The sequence below is a fragment of the Elephas maximus genome, chromosome 24, assembly GCF_024166365.1.
Source record: "Elephas maximus indicus isolate mEleMax1 chromosome 24, mEleMax1 primary haplotype, whole genome shotgun sequence".
NCBI classification, from domain to species: Eukaryota; Metazoa; Chordata; class Mammalia; order Proboscidea; family Elephantidae; genus Elephas; species Elephas maximus.
Window position 1 is genome coordinate 43,782,806 of NC_064842.1, and position 15,716 is coordinate 43,798,521.

At 37.5% G+C, this 15,716-nt stretch overlaps 1 protein-coding gene across 1 annotated transcript in view; it reads left to right on the forward strand.

Annotated features, from left to right (window-relative positions):
- Nucleotides 1-15,716, forward strand: part of XPR1 (xenotropic and polytropic retrovirus receptor 1) — a 257,077-nt gene that overhangs the window by 42,347 nt on the left and 199,014 nt on the right. The window contains exon 2 of the mRNA XM_049868482.1: nucleotides 12,247-12,298. Within this exon, the coding sequence (XP_049724439.1) occupies nucleotides 12,247-12,298 (52 nt within the window). The remainder of the gene's footprint in view (nucleotides 1-12,246; nucleotides 12,299-15,716) is intronic.

Here is a 15,716-nt window from a genome sequence, read left to right on the forward strand (position 1 = left end):
ATATCTAATGCATAAATGATGTGTTCATACCCAGTAAAGGGCCAAATGATGTCATACCCCAATGTATGAAGTTAGTTTTGTGGTAGTTTACATTCTGTTTGCTAACATTTATTGAGCATTTTCAGTGTTCTAGGTTCTGTTCTAAGTACTCTTCATGTATAATCATGAATCATAATTAATAGGTTATAAGAATCTATGTTAGAGTTTTAAATCCTCACAACAGACTTGTGAGGTATGTTCTTTTACTATTCCTGTTTTACAGATGAAGGAACTGAAATACAGAGAAGTTAATTTGCCCAAGGTATATTACCAGCCAAGTGGTAGAGTTGATTTTCATATACATTGTCTTACTCTATAGCTCTTACTCATTGCTGTTAAGTCTATTCTGACTCATAGCTACCTGTAGCTCTTAAGCACACTGTTGTGCTGCCTCACAGTAGAGACAAGTACTAGAATTACATCACATCTGACACAAAGTAATAGATAGGCATTCCATGTTCCAAATAACATGTATATTGGCAGTCAGTACTGCTAACAGTCTTGTTACAAAACTTTGAGATTTTGTTTCAGCAAAACAGTGTGTATTTTCCTGCCCTGTTAATGTTGTTGGTTGAATAGTATTGGTTTTGTAGGTCTGTTTGGATTGTTTTTAAGATTTTACTATTATGAATTATAATAAATATTAGGAATTTTGTCCTAGCTTATGTTTATATATATTTCAATAAAATCACAACGAAAATAATTTAACCCTGATTAATGAAAATGCTGATATGAAGGACTGCCTTGAATTCTTTGGAAATTAAAGAAAAAATTTTGTAATGCATGTGAATACATATTGATTAATTTATCATACAGATTTAGAGTTTTATATAAATTATTGGATTTTCTTCAAGTAAAATGGCATTAATTAAGGAAATTCTTTGAATTTGGATGTGCTCTGGGTAACATATAGACAAACATTCCATAGGTACTAATACAGACAATACCCTGTAGGGCCTCCCCCCCTTCCCAATTGTGTGCTATTCTGTAGTCACAGGCATAGAATGGTATCTTATATATGGAATTCTCTAGACACTTACTATAAGAAACATATGAATCATTTATGCAGAGGAAAACTGAAGTAGTTAAGAAGCAAAATATAATTTCACTGAGAGTTGTTTTGATTTAAATGATTCAATTTTATAATCAGAGTGAAGATTATCATCTTTTTTTAAAAAATAAAATCTTGGTTCATGTTTTTAAAACTTAATTTTGTAAGCATTCTTTTTGGAAATTTAATTCATTTTTATTACATCTCAGAGATTCTATTTTACCTCTTTTGTTAATCATCTTTAAAGTAGTTTTCTCCAGAGAAGAAGCCCTTTTGAATTAAAAGACTAATTTATTGAGTTCCTACTTTTTTTTTTTTTTACTGTGTACAAGCCACTTTGGTAGGCACTGATGTATATTTGGTTCCTGTTAACCCCGCCCCCCGCCCCCAAAACCCAAACCCATTGCCACTGAGTTGATTCCGACTCACAGTGACTCTACGGGACAGAGTACAACTGCCCCATAGGGTTTCCAAGGCTGTAATTCTTTTACAGGTGAAGACTGCCACATCTTTCTCCTGCAGAGCAGCTGGTGGGTTCAGACTGCCTACCTTTCAGTTAGCAGCCAAGCACTTTAACTACTACGCCACCAGGGCTCCTTTTGGTTCCAGTTAGCATCGTTTAATTTTGGTACATGTGGTGCAAATGGTTAAGCTCTCGACTACTAGCCTAAAGGTTGGCAGTTTGAACCCACCCAGAGGTGCCTCATAAACAAGCTTGGTGATCTGCTTCTGAAAGGTCACAGCCTTGAAAACCCTGTGGAGCACAGTTCTACTCTAACACACATGGGATCGCCTTGAGGCAGAATTGACTGGATGGCAGCTAACAACAACAACAGCACATACCCCAGGAATAGAACTTCATTCAGATATTTGAGTCTCTTGTATTACCTGCTCCCATGATAGAGTCTTAACTCCTCCCTAGCTGGATTTGTTTTTTCCTTAATTTTCCTACTATGTTTTTCTTCTAGACATTTACTTTGCTTTCAGCAATCTTCTATACATTTACCCTGTTTAAATAATCCTACCAGGGAAACATAACCACCACTCTATACTTGTATAGGACTTTAAAAAAAATTTTTCCTTAGATTCATTTCAGATTTTATTTTTATTTTTTAACTGAGCACAGTACAATGAGATGGTGCCTGGCTGTCTCCACTGACTGTTTTGACAGGGATCACAGTAGAGGGCCCCAGACAGAGCTGGAGAAAAATGTAGAACAAAATTCTAACTCAGAAAGAAAGACCAGACTTGCCGACCTGACAGACTGGAGAAACCCTGAGAGTATGGCCCCCAGACACCGTTTGAGCTCAGTAATGAGGTCACTCCTGAGGTTCACCCTTCAAAGATCGGACAGGCCCATGGAACAAAACAAGACAAAAGGGGTGCGCCAGCCCTGTGACAGGAACTGGAAAGCTGGAGGGAACAGGAAAGCTGGTAACAGGGAGCCCAGGGTTGAGAAGGGAGAGTGTTGACATGTGGCGGGGTTGTTAACTAGTATCATAGAACAATGTGTGTACTAACTGTTTGATGAGAAACTAGTTTGTTCTGTATAGGTCTTTAATATAAAACTCTAATCTGTGAACTAAAATAAAGTCTCCAACTAGAATCTGCATGTATAATATCTTCTGGACTAACTTTTTTTTTCGTTTGGAAGTTAGTGGTTCCTGAGATACCTGATAAGTAAAGAAAATATTGAATGTATATACATTTTTCTTAGAACAGGTTCTACACTAATGTTATATTCTCCTAGGACTTTTTATACGCAAATAAGTTTGAGAAGTAATACTCAGTAAACATGATGCTGAGGTTCAAATGTAATTTTAGAACAGCTGTGGCCAACTAATAAAGCTTTTCCAAAAATACTGCATTATTGTATTATCTCATTTTATATAAACAATGAATTATAATTCTATTTCTTATTTTTAGATTTAAGCATGTCTGATATTAAAATGTGATATATACATAATTTTCCTATAATTTTTTTTAATAAAACATGGATTAAAATATAAATACTCATTAACAGAAATGCATAGATTTTTAATTTTCCTTGGAAATCTTTTTAGTGTGTATTATCAGGCTTAGTTAGTCATGGAACTAATAGGTTGGTCACTAATCCAAAGTAAATAGTAAATTTATGTCAGTAGAATATAATTTACTAGATTTGAATACTCTTTTTAAAAAGGATGGGTTACCCTGGAGGTTTATTAATTTCTTCTTCCTTTTTTTAGTTTGAATGACTCTAGGCCGGTAGCTCTTGAGAGGGATGATTTTGCTCCCCAGGGGGTACTTGGCAATGTCTGGGAATGTTTTGGTTGTCCATATCTTCGTGTGTGTGTGTGGGGGGGGTGCTTCTGGTATCTGGTCAGTCTTCAGATGCCAGGAATAGTCCTGAAAATCCTGTAATGCACAGAACAGCCCCCACAGCAAAGAATTATGCAGCTCAAAATGTCAGCCATACGAAGGATGAGGAACTCTGATTTAGCCCAACTTGCAAATCACCAGTGTTCAGATGGTATTTGAAGCTTTGAAGCTATGGAACTGGATAGAGTCAGCTAAGATTATGACTAGCTCTTCAGCTCAGGGGCCTATTCCACTTAATTGATGCTGCTGTTTTGATGAATGTGGAGAAATCCTTCCCATTTGTGGCTCCCAGTCAGTTATTCGAGAGGCCAAACTGCAATCATCCAAATAATCTAAATATGATTGTTGACTAATCTGTGTGGTGTCTTCATAGCCCTGAACTCTTCTTATGCAGGACTTTTCAGAGTTCCATTTGAAAGTATTTATATCTAGTTCTTCATATTTTCATATGGAATGTTTCTGTGTATTCCTCTAGGACATTTTTTTCTCAAATTCTTTCACTACTTTCTCTTAGTCAGGAGACTTTATGAGGAGGTGGAGCCAACAGGGCTTTATAGACTGAAGCACCATGCTGTCCCTCTGCAGCAAAAACCCAAAAAGCTAGATATAAAGGTCAGTCCTGGAATCCTAAGCATCAAATGAAGTAATAAAGAACTCGATCAAACACAAAATGGAATAAGAGAGAGCAAGGAGAGCTATGGAGTGGAGGTCCCCTACCAGCTAACACAGCATGGATTCGCCATTTTGGACTATAGCCATGAAGGAACGAAGACAGGTAGCATGGAGAGACAACTTCACGGAGCTGCCAACAGGAGACAGAGCATTTGGTAACCAGGGACATGTGCTTTCCCATCCCCCACCTTTTTTCCCTGTGTTCGGCCTCTGCCGCTTTGCAGTGGGCTACAGTCACTCAACTGGAGAGACACCAGCTCACTGCTGCCCAGGTTTGCCTTATCCCCACAGGCCGGCCCCTTCAGTGCCATTTTTTGTTTGTTTGGTTAGTTGGTTTATTTGCTTTGTTTTTTTTTTTTCCTTTGTCTCTGTTTCTTCTCTCTCTCTGCTTTCCATCTTCCCACCCATCCAACCCTGTGCTTGGCCCCACCTGTTCTCAAGGGGCCATGCTGCGCTGTTTAGCTGAAGGATCACAGCGCACAGCTTCCTGGGGTTTGTGTGTGCCGCCTACACCATCAGCTGGCTCCCTCAGTGTTATTTACTTATTGTTTGTTTTTATTTTTTGTTGATTTTTTATCTTTTTGTTGTTATTGTTTCTTCTCTCTCCCTTCCTTTCTTTCCTTTCTCCCCCCACCTAGCCCCATGTGCTGCCCACCCCCACCTTCTTGGCAGGCTGTTTTTGTTTATCTTTCCCCTTTTCCTTCTCCCTACCACCCAAGCCCTGCACTGCCTCTGCCCCTTTGTAATGGCTGTGCAGTGCTGCCTGGAGAGAGAGACATCAGCTCACTGGTACCCCATTTCTGCCCCACTCTCAATGGCTAGCTCCTCCACCACCACATTTTGTTGTTGTTATTTTTTATTTCTTTTTTATTTTGTATTCTCTCTCTTTCCCTCTTTCCTTTCTCCTGCCCACTTAGCCCCGTGTGCTGCCCACGATGCTTCTTGACATGCCGAGCCACACCACTCAGCTAGAGAGCCACTGGCACATGGCCTTGCTGGGTCTGCCCTGCCTCCACCCACCGAATCCTACCACGCTGCCATCTTATTTACTTTTTTCCTTAATTTTTTTGTTTCCTTTTTTTGCTTCTCTCTCTTCTTTTACTCACCCACTTAGCTCCGTACATCACATCCTCTCCCTTTCCTACTGCCTATCTGCACCGTGCACAAAGAGCTGCACCCCCAGAGCAGCACCGACACTGTCCCCTGGACCCTGCCTGGCACTGCGCCCCAGCCCCGCCAACTTGGCCCCAGTTCATGCCTGAAACTACCCATCCCCACCCTTCTACCCTGCTGGACCCACCCTGTGGCACCGCAACTGAGTGACCAGTCCTGCCTACCTAGACAAGGTAGTCAGAAGTATCGTGCCCACAGGTGAGCAAGCAACAGAACATGCCCAGCCCACCTGCTGAAACATAACCAAATAAAACAAAAAAGCAGGATGAAGTAAACAGGTCTACAATCTTTAAACAAAGAAAATAATTCTTGAATGTCCCAGAGACAGCAGACAATATCAAAAAATATTAAAAAACAGGGTAGGATGACTCCAGAAAGTGACCAAAATAAAATACCAGATGGCTTTCCAATAGAAGAAAAGGCATGGGAACTACCTGATAGAGAATTCAAAACCCTAATATTCAGGGTTCTCCAAGAGATGAAGGAAAATGCAGACAAAGATAAGGAAAAAAAATAGTCAAAATCATAGAAAATACAAAATCGGAAAACACAGACAAGCAATGGAAGAATTCAGGAAAATAATACGTGAACAAAATATCAAAATGAATTCACAACTAGAAATAATACAAAAACAACAATCAGAAATTCAAGATAACAAGATTTCAGAAGTGGACAGTGTGAGAGACGGTTTTAGGAGCAAGTTTGAAACAGTGGAAGACAGAATCAGTGAAATTGAAGACAAATCCTTGGATACCATTTTGTTTGAGGAAAAATCACAGAAAAGAATGAAGAAAAAAATGAAGAAACCCTGAGAACGATGTAGGATACAAGCAAAAGCAAAAATTAGCGTGTGATCATAATTCCAGAACAGGGAGAAAATGGAAAACACAGAGAGAAACTTTGAAGATTTGCTGACAGAAAATGTCCCTAATATCATGAAAGAAGAAAAGCTGACCACCCAAGGTCAGTGAACCCCATATAGGCCAGACCCTAAAAGAAAATCATCAAGACTTATCATAACCACACTCACTAAAACCAAAAACAAAGAATCCTGAGATCAGCTTGAGAAAAACGAAAAGCCCGGTACAAAGGGGAAACAATAGGACTAAGCTCTGATTACTCAGCAGAAACCATGAAGGCAAGAAGGCAATGGGATGTCGTATACAAAATTTTGAAATAAAAATCTGCCAACCAAGAATAATATATCATGCAAAACTCTCGCTCAAATATGATGGCAAGAGTAGGACATTTCCAGATAAACAGAAATTAAGGAAATATGTAAAAACCAAGCCAAAGTTACAAGAATTATTGAAGGAAGTCCTTCAGTTAGAGAACCAACAACATTCAGGAAAAACCTGAACCTGGTACATAAGACAGCATCAGCCAGATACCAACCTAGGTAATGAACGCTCAAGGATAAAATAAAACTACAAGATTTACAACAGGGAACTAGAGAGGTCAGTCTGTAAATGACAACAATGTGAGAACAATAAAAGAGGGAATAAATGGTGTAGGTATAGAACTTTCAAATGGAGAGGAAGTCAAGGCAATATGAAGTAATAAAAGACTGGCTTAAACTTAGGAAGATGGGGTGAATTTCAAGGTAAACACCAAGGTTAACAAACCCATTCATCAAAATGAAGAAAAACAAAGTCTCAGTAAACACAAAATCTACACAAATGAAGGAAACAAAAAACCTACAAACAAAAGGAATTCAGCATAGCAGAGTAAGGGGAACAGAGAAAACATCAGCACCACAAAAAAAAAGGCACTACAAAATGACAGCAATAAACTAACACCTATCAATCAATAATACACAATATAAGCGGCTTAAATGCACCCATGAAGAGACAGTGACAGAATGTATTAAAAAAAAAAAAAATAGGATCTATTAATATGCTCTCTACAAAGACACACCTTAGAAACAAAGAAATCGAAGGTTGGAAAAAAAATCAACAGCAACCAGAAGGAATAGGAGTGGGAATAGTAATCTCAGATAAGATAGACCTTAAGACAAAATCCACCATAAAAGACAAGGAAGGACATTTTATAATGATTAAAGGGACAGTCCACCATGGGAACATGATAGATATCTACGCACCCGACGACAGGGGTCCAAAATACGTAAGACAAACTCTGATAGCACTGAAAAGAGAAATTGACAGTTCCACAATAATAGTAGGAGACATTGACACACCACTCTTGGTAAAGGACAGAACATCTAGAAAGAAGCTCAACAAAGATACAGAAGATCTAAACAACACAACCAACTTGATCTCGTAAACGTACATAGAACACTCGACCAACAGCAGCAAAGTACACATTCTTTTCGAACACACAAGGGACAGTCTCCAGAATAGACCACATCTTAGGCCACAAAGCAACTCTCAACAAAATCCAGAATATTGAGATAATACAAAGCATTTACCTCCATTAAAGTAGAAATTAATAACAGGAAGAGCAGGAAAAAAATCAGATACATGAAACTGAATAACATCCTGTTTAAAAACCACTGGGTAATAGAAGAAATCAGAGGGAATAAAAAAAACTCCTAGAATCAAGTGAGAATGAAAACACGTCATATTAAAACCTTTGGGACACGCAAAGGCAGTGCTCAGAGGTTAGTTTAGGGCAATAGATGCCCACATCACAAAAGAAGAAAGGGACAAAATGACAACATTGGCTACACAACTCAAATAGAAAGAGAACAACAAAAGAAGCACACAGTGGCAAGAAGAAAAGAAATAATAACGGTAAGAGCAGAAGTAAATGAATAGAGAATAGAAAAACAGTAGAAAGATTCAGCAGAACCAAACGTTGGTTCTTTGAAAGGATCAGTAAAATTGACAAACCACTGGCCAAGTTGACAAAAGAAAAACAGACCGATGCAAATAACTGAAATAAGAAATGAAATGGGGGACATTACAGCAGAGCCAACTGAAATAGAAAGGATCGTAACAGAGTACTATTAAAAACAGTGTTTGGAAACCCTGGTGGTGTAGTGGTTAAGAGTTCGCCTGCTAACCAAAAGGTCGGTGGTTCGAGTCCACCAAGCACTCCTTGGAAACCCTATGGGGCCATTCTACTCTGTCCTATAGGGTTGCTGTGAGTCAGAATTGACTCGACAGCAGTGGGTTTGGTTTTAATGGTTTTATTAAAAACTGTACTCCAACAAATTTGAAAACCTAGAAGAAATGGACAAATCCTAGAAACATACTACCTACCCAAACTAATAAACTGAGGTAAAAAATCTGAACAGACCTATAACGAGAGAAGTGATTGAAAGGGTAATAAAAAAAAAAAAAAAACTCCCAACAAAAAAAAAAGCTCTGGCCCAGATGGCTTCACTCAAGAATTCTACCAAACATTCAGAGAAGAGCTTGCACCAGTACTACTCAAACTATTTCAGGACGTAGAAAAGGAAGGGATACTTCCAAATTCATTCTATGAAGCCAGCATAAACCTGATACCAAAACCAGGCAAAGCCACTGTAAAAAAAAAGAAAATTACAGACCAATATTTTTCTAGAATATAAATGCAAAAATTCTCAACAAAATTCTAGCCAATGGAATTCAGCATCCTAACAATACCATGACCAAGTAGTATTCATACCAAGTATGCAAGGATGGTTCAATATTAGAAAATCAGTCAACGTAATCTACCGTATAAACAAAATAATCACATGATCATCTCAATCAATGCAGAAAAGGCATCGATAACATCCAACACCCATTCCTAATAAAAACTCTCAATAAAATAAATATAGAAGGGAAATTCCTCAATGTAACAAAAGCAACAGCCAACATCATTCTTAATGGAGAGAGGCTGAAAACATTCCTCCTGAGAACAGGAACAAGACAAGGATGTGCTTTATCACCACTCCTATTTAACACTCTCCTGGAAGTCCTAGCTGGAGCAATAAGGTGAGAAAAAGAAATAAAGGACATCCAAATTAGTAAGGAAAAAGTAAAACTATCCTTGTTTGCAGATGATACGGTACTATACATAGAGAACCCAAAGGACTGCCCAAGAAAACTGGAACTAATAGATTCAGCAGAGTAGCAGGATACAAGATCAGCATACTAAAATCAGTAGGATTCCTTTACACCAGTAAAGAGAACTGCGAAAAGGAAATCAGGAAAGCAATACCATTTATAATAGCCCCTGAAAAAAATAAAATACTTAGGAATAAATCTAACCAGGGTTGTAAAAGGCCTATACAAAGAAAGCAGAACACTATTGCAAGAAACCAAATGAGACCTACATAAATGAAAAAACATACCATGCACATAGATAGGTACACTCAATGTTGTGAAAATTTTAATTCTACACAAAACAATCTCAGTGGCAGTGGGTGGACCCAAAACAATCTACAAATACAATGCAATCCCAATCCAAGTACCAAGAGTATTCTTTAACAAGATGGAAAAACTAATCATTAACTTTATATGGAAAGGAAAGAGGGCCCAGATAAGTAAAGCACTATTGTAGAAGAAGCATAAAGTAGGAGGATTCGCACTACCTGACCTCAGAACCTACTGTACAGCTACAGTAATCAAAACAGCCTGGTACTGGTACAAAGACAGACACATTGACCAATGGAACAGAATTGAGAACCCAGATGTAAATCAATCTACCTATGGTCACTTGATCTTTGACAAAGGCCCAAAGTCTGTTAAATGGGGAAAAGAGAGTCTTTTTAACAAATGATGCTGGCAAAACTGGCTGTCCATCTGTAAAAAAGTGAGACAGGACCCATACCTCACACCATATACAAAAACTAATTCAGAATGGATCAAAGACCTAAATATAAAACCAAAAACTCTAAAGATCATAGAAGAAAAAACAGGGCCAATACTAGAGGCTTTAATACACAGCATAAATATGATACAAACAATAACTGTTAATAAACTAACACCAGAAGATAAGCTAGATAACTGGAAGCTTCTAAAAATTAAACACTGATGTTCATCAAAATACTTCCCTAAAAAAGTAAAAAGACAACCTACAGACTGGGAGAAAATTTTTGGCTATGACAGATCCGACGAAGATCTAATCTCTAAAATCTGTAGGAAAATCCAACACCTCTACTACAAAAAGACAAATATTCCATGGGCAAAGGATATGAACAAATGAACAGACACTTCACCAAAGAAGATATTCAGGCAGCTAACAGACACATGAGGAAATGCTCACGATTACTAGGGATTTGAGAAATACAAATCAAAACTACGATGAGATACTATCTCACCTCATCGTTACTGGCATGAATGAAAAAAACAGAAAATAACAGATGTTAGAGAAGTTTCCAGGAGATTGGAACTCTCTAGCACTTCTGGTGGGAATGTAAAATGGTACAACCATTTTGGAAAATGATGTGGCACTTCCCCAAAAAGCTAGAAATAGAAATACCATATGATCCTGCAATCCCACTCCTAGGAATATATCCTAGAGAAATAAGAACTGTCATAGGAATAGATAGATGCATGCCCCATGTTCATTGCAGCATTATTCACAATAGCAAAAAGATGGAAACAGTGTAAGTGCCCATCAGCAGATGAGTGGATAAACAAACCAAGGTATATAAACACAGTGGAATACTATGCAACAATAAAGAACGATGATGAATCTGGAGGGCATTATGCTAAGTGAAATAAGCCAATCACAAAAGGACAAATACCGTTTGAGACCACTATTATGAAAACTCATGAAAAGGCTGACACGCAGAAAGAAACAATCTTTGATGGTTTCTAGGGACAGGAGGGGTGGGGATGGAAAAACACTAACTAGACAATGGATAAGTGGTAACTTTGGTGAAGGGTAAGACAGTACACAATACTGGCACAGTTTGACTAGGACAAAGTCATGGAGGCTTAATAGATCCATGCAGATACCCTGAGGGACCGAATTACTAGGCTGAGGGCCGGGGACCATGGTCTTGGGGGACATCTAGCTCAGTTGGCATAATATAGTTTATAAAGAAAATGCTCTGCGTCCTACTTTGGTGAGTGGTGTCTGGGGTCTTAAAAGCTTGTGAGTGGCCATCTAAGATAATCTACTGTTTCCACTCCATCTGGACCAAGGGAGAATGAAGAACACCAAAGACAAAAGGGAAAGAATAGTTCAAAGGACTAATGGACCACAATTACCACAGCCTTCACCAGACAGAGTGCAGCACAACTAGATCGTGCCTGGCTACTTCCACAGACTGCTATGACAGGGATCACAATAGAGGATCCTGGACAGAGAAGAATGTAGAACACAATTCAAACTCACAGAAAAAGACCAGACTTACTGGTCTGACAAAGACTGGAGAAACCCGAGAGTATGGCCCCTGGATACCTTTTTAACTCAGCCCTGAAGTCACTCCTGAGTTTCACCCTTCAGCAGAAGATTAGACAGGCCCGTAAAACAAAATGAGGCTAAATGAGCACACTGGCCCAGGTGCAAGGACAGGAAGGCAGAAGGGGACAGGAAAGCTGGTAAAGGGGAACCCAAATTTGAGAAGTGGAGAGTGCTTACATGTTGTGGGGATGGCAGCCAAGGTCATAAAACAATATATGTATTAATTGTTTAATGAGAAACTAATTTGCCCTGTAAACCTGCTAAAGTACAATTTAAAAAAAGACTTTATCATTTCTTAGATGATTTTTTGTTCTTTCCTAAGTGCTCTTTAATTTTTATTAAATTATATAAATTAGATGTAATATGTGCACTCTTCCTCTGATTTTAAAGATTGGACAACACTGGTAGATTGATGTGAAAGTATAGTATTTGGACTTCAACTATTAAAGGTGGTTGAACTGTTTCATAAATTCTCAATTTAGGGAATCATATGTCATCATTATCTGAATACTGAAATAAAAGTAATTGTTTAACTTTAGATGGCTTCAATATAAAGATTACTCATGTTTTAATGTGCTTCTTTTTTTTTTTTTTCTGTTTAATAGGCTTTCAAAGATATGCTGTATTCAGCTCAGGACCAGGCACCTTCTGTGGAAGGTAAGATGCATTTGCCCCTACGTTTAGTCACATAATATCTCTTTCTGGGAAAGATATTTTAAACTGTAAGGTATAAAACTAATTTGATAACCTTCCCTATTACATAGATATTTTTGCTTTTGATAATATATATTGTGATTATTTTATACTTTGATCAAAATTTTTCTTTTGTCTAGCTCATATTTACCCTATGATGGATCTCTTGCAATAAATACCCTCTTGTCACCTTAGGACCGTGAATCCAGATATTGGCTTAGAGTCAAGGTTCTAATCTGTGTCATGCATCCTCTCTTTCTTCCAATATATTTTTATATCTATCTGCCTGTCTGTCTGTCTATCTGTTCTCTTGTCTGTCCATCCATCCATCCATTTATCTGTTCTTCAGTGAATTCTTAGTTCTTAATAAGTCTGGGCAACACAGTTTTTCCTTTTTATCTGTAGACATGACATAATGCCTTTAGAGTGGAACTAGTTACTAGAGCATGTTTACTCTGGTTGTGTGTGTATATGTTTATACAAGCATGTGTATGTATGCATGTGCACAGTTTGGCAGTCATAAAATGACTGACTTGATGGCAGTGGTTACCTCCTCAATTGTCTTTATTGATCCTTCCTTTTCTGTTACCTCAACTTCTGCTCACCAGTTCATTTTTTATGGGTTTAACTTTTGGTAAGTTAAAGTTGTAGGAGTTCTCATGTTAGTAAATAATTACAAGCTTAATTCAACAGCTATTTCTTAAGTTAATGTTCCTTGTGTGGCTGGATATTCTTTTAAAATTTCACATCAGGTTTTCTCAGGAGAGAGGAATGAAAAATATAAGCCAGGAATATTCTATATAGTGTATAGTGATTATGTATTTATGAAACACCAAACTAGGTTTGTAATTAAAAGTATCATTCTCTCTAGTGACGTAGAAATACCTGTCTTTCATCTCTAACCGTTTTGAATTCAAAATATGCTTCCTCCCAATGTCCAAGAATTTTGTCCCTTTCCTTTTTTGACCAGGGTATTAACACTTTGATATTAATTGGTTTTATAATGTGATTGAATTTTGGACTGTAATATATTTAATTCTCTAATATTTAATCCTAGAACACTTAAGATTTATCAAAATGTTTAATTCTTTATTAGGTTAATCATTTCTTATTTTATGTGTTCTGAAGAGTACCTCCTCAAAATAATTTAAGAATGTAAGAAAAATGAGATTACATACAATTTAAACTGATTTCCTGCTGTGTGTAACTTGCCTGAATATTGGTTCTTTTAATTTTATTCTCAAGGTGGGACTACTTATCTTTAATTTTTTCTTTTTCTTTTGAGTTTTACCATCTGGTTTATAACAAAGACAGTCTGAGATACTTTGAAAGTTATGGTAATCTCTAGTCATCCACTACATGCTGGTGCATGTTCCTTGTAATTTTTTTCATTCTCTTTCTGCTATTACTGGAGAAAAACTGAATTCTTTGTTTGTTAGTTTCAATTTAGTGATTTTACTTCAGAGTCTTATTAAAATTGAATCCTTTGAAACATGCTAAAAATGACAAATAAGAGCTTTTTGTTTATCTCATTGCCCAGAAATATGAACTTTTTTGGACTCTATTGTAGAGGGTGGTCATGCAGGAGCACGTGCTGCTTTCATATGGGAAATATTCTGCACTTGTTCTTTCTTTCTGTAGTTGTGTAAACAGACCACAAGGCTATGTAGTTTTGTCTTGTTAAACGTGAATTTTTCTCTTTTGAATCATTGGAGAATTGAAGGTGTTGGAAAGTGGCTTAAGGAGATATTATTCTATGTGTATTGATATTAGAAAAAAATATTAAAGGGCTTGTAATTGTGTCTCATTTGCATTGTGGTTCTGTGTTAATTTGCTGTCTTTTGTATGGTGCTAGATTTAAATGGTAAGGATATCTGTATTCTTTTATGTTTGCTAAAAGATTTATTGAATTTGTATTTCTTGGCTTTTGTTAACAGTTATCTATAAAATAATATAGCATGTACAGATTTATCAACGAAGTCCAAGATAGGATTTTTAACTTTTAACATGTTACAAAGAAAAAAAAAACTGTTACATAGACCTAGATTAGTTTTTTGAATGCTGTCTTTCTCTCTTTTCCTTCTCCATTTTTCTTATGCTTTAAGTTTTAGTAGACATAAAATCTTTGGTGCCAAAGGGCAACTTTCTTTCTCATCTTAAAACTTGAGTATACCATAAATTGTTGTTATTAGTTGCTGTCGAGTCAATTCTGACTCCTGGTGACTCCCTGTGTGCGGAGTAGAACCGTTCCATAGGGTTTTCAAGGCTGTGACCTTTCGGAAGCAAATTGCCAAGTCTGTCTGCCAAGGAGCCTCTGAGTGGGTTCGAGCCACCAACCTTTTGGCTAGTAGTGGAGAGCTTAACTTTGTGCCACCCAGGGAATTGGCTGCACATTAAATTCACCTGAGAGTCATTTTTACAAATACTGTTATTTGGTCCTCATCTCAGACCACAAAAATAGAATTTGGAAGTGGAGCCCAGGCATTGGTATTTTTATAATCTCCCTAAACATAATCTCCCTAGATGATTCTAATATATAGCCAAAGTCAGAATCCCTGCCATAAATTTTAATTAAATAATTTTAGATCATTATCATTAATGCTATCCTTCTTTTGCATAATAATTAGCCAGTAGGTTTACAGGCTTCTTAAATTTATTGATAGTTTGGTTATCTTATTAACATGGAAACCAGTTGCCCCTCGAGTTGATTCTGACTCACGGCAACCTGATCTGTGTTGGAGTAGAACTGTGTTTCATAGGGTGTTCAATGGCTGGTTTTTTAAAATTAGATCACCAGTCCTCTCTTCTGAGCAGGGCTTCCTGAAGTGATTTGGTCAGGTTTGAACCCCTGCTGAGAATGTGTATTTCCACATATACTGACCCAGAATCCACATTTTAACAAGACCCACAGGTGATTCTTAATGTATAATAACTTTTGAGAACCACCGCTCTACTAGTGGTTCTTAGAATTGGTCACTAACCAACAGCATTAGCTTTGCCTGGAAACTTGTTAGACATGCAGGGGTTCAAACTGGAATGAACTGGTTCAAAACCCTGCTTCTGAGGCACCTCTGGGTGGATTTGAGCCTCCAACTAGGGACTCTTATTAATACAAGGGAATATTTTTTTCCTATGTATAGTATCTCCTGCTGCCCGCTGCTGTCGAGTCAATTCCGACTCATAGTGACCCTATAGGACAGAGTAAAACTGCCCCATAGTTTCCAAGGAGTGCCTGGTGGATTCCAACTGCCGACCTCTTGGTTAGCAGCCGTAGCACTTAACCTCTATGCCACCAGGGTTTCCATGTATAGTAGCTAGAGGACATTTATTTAAAAAATGTGTATTCAACTTAATTTAGATAATAGCTGTATTATTCTTTAAA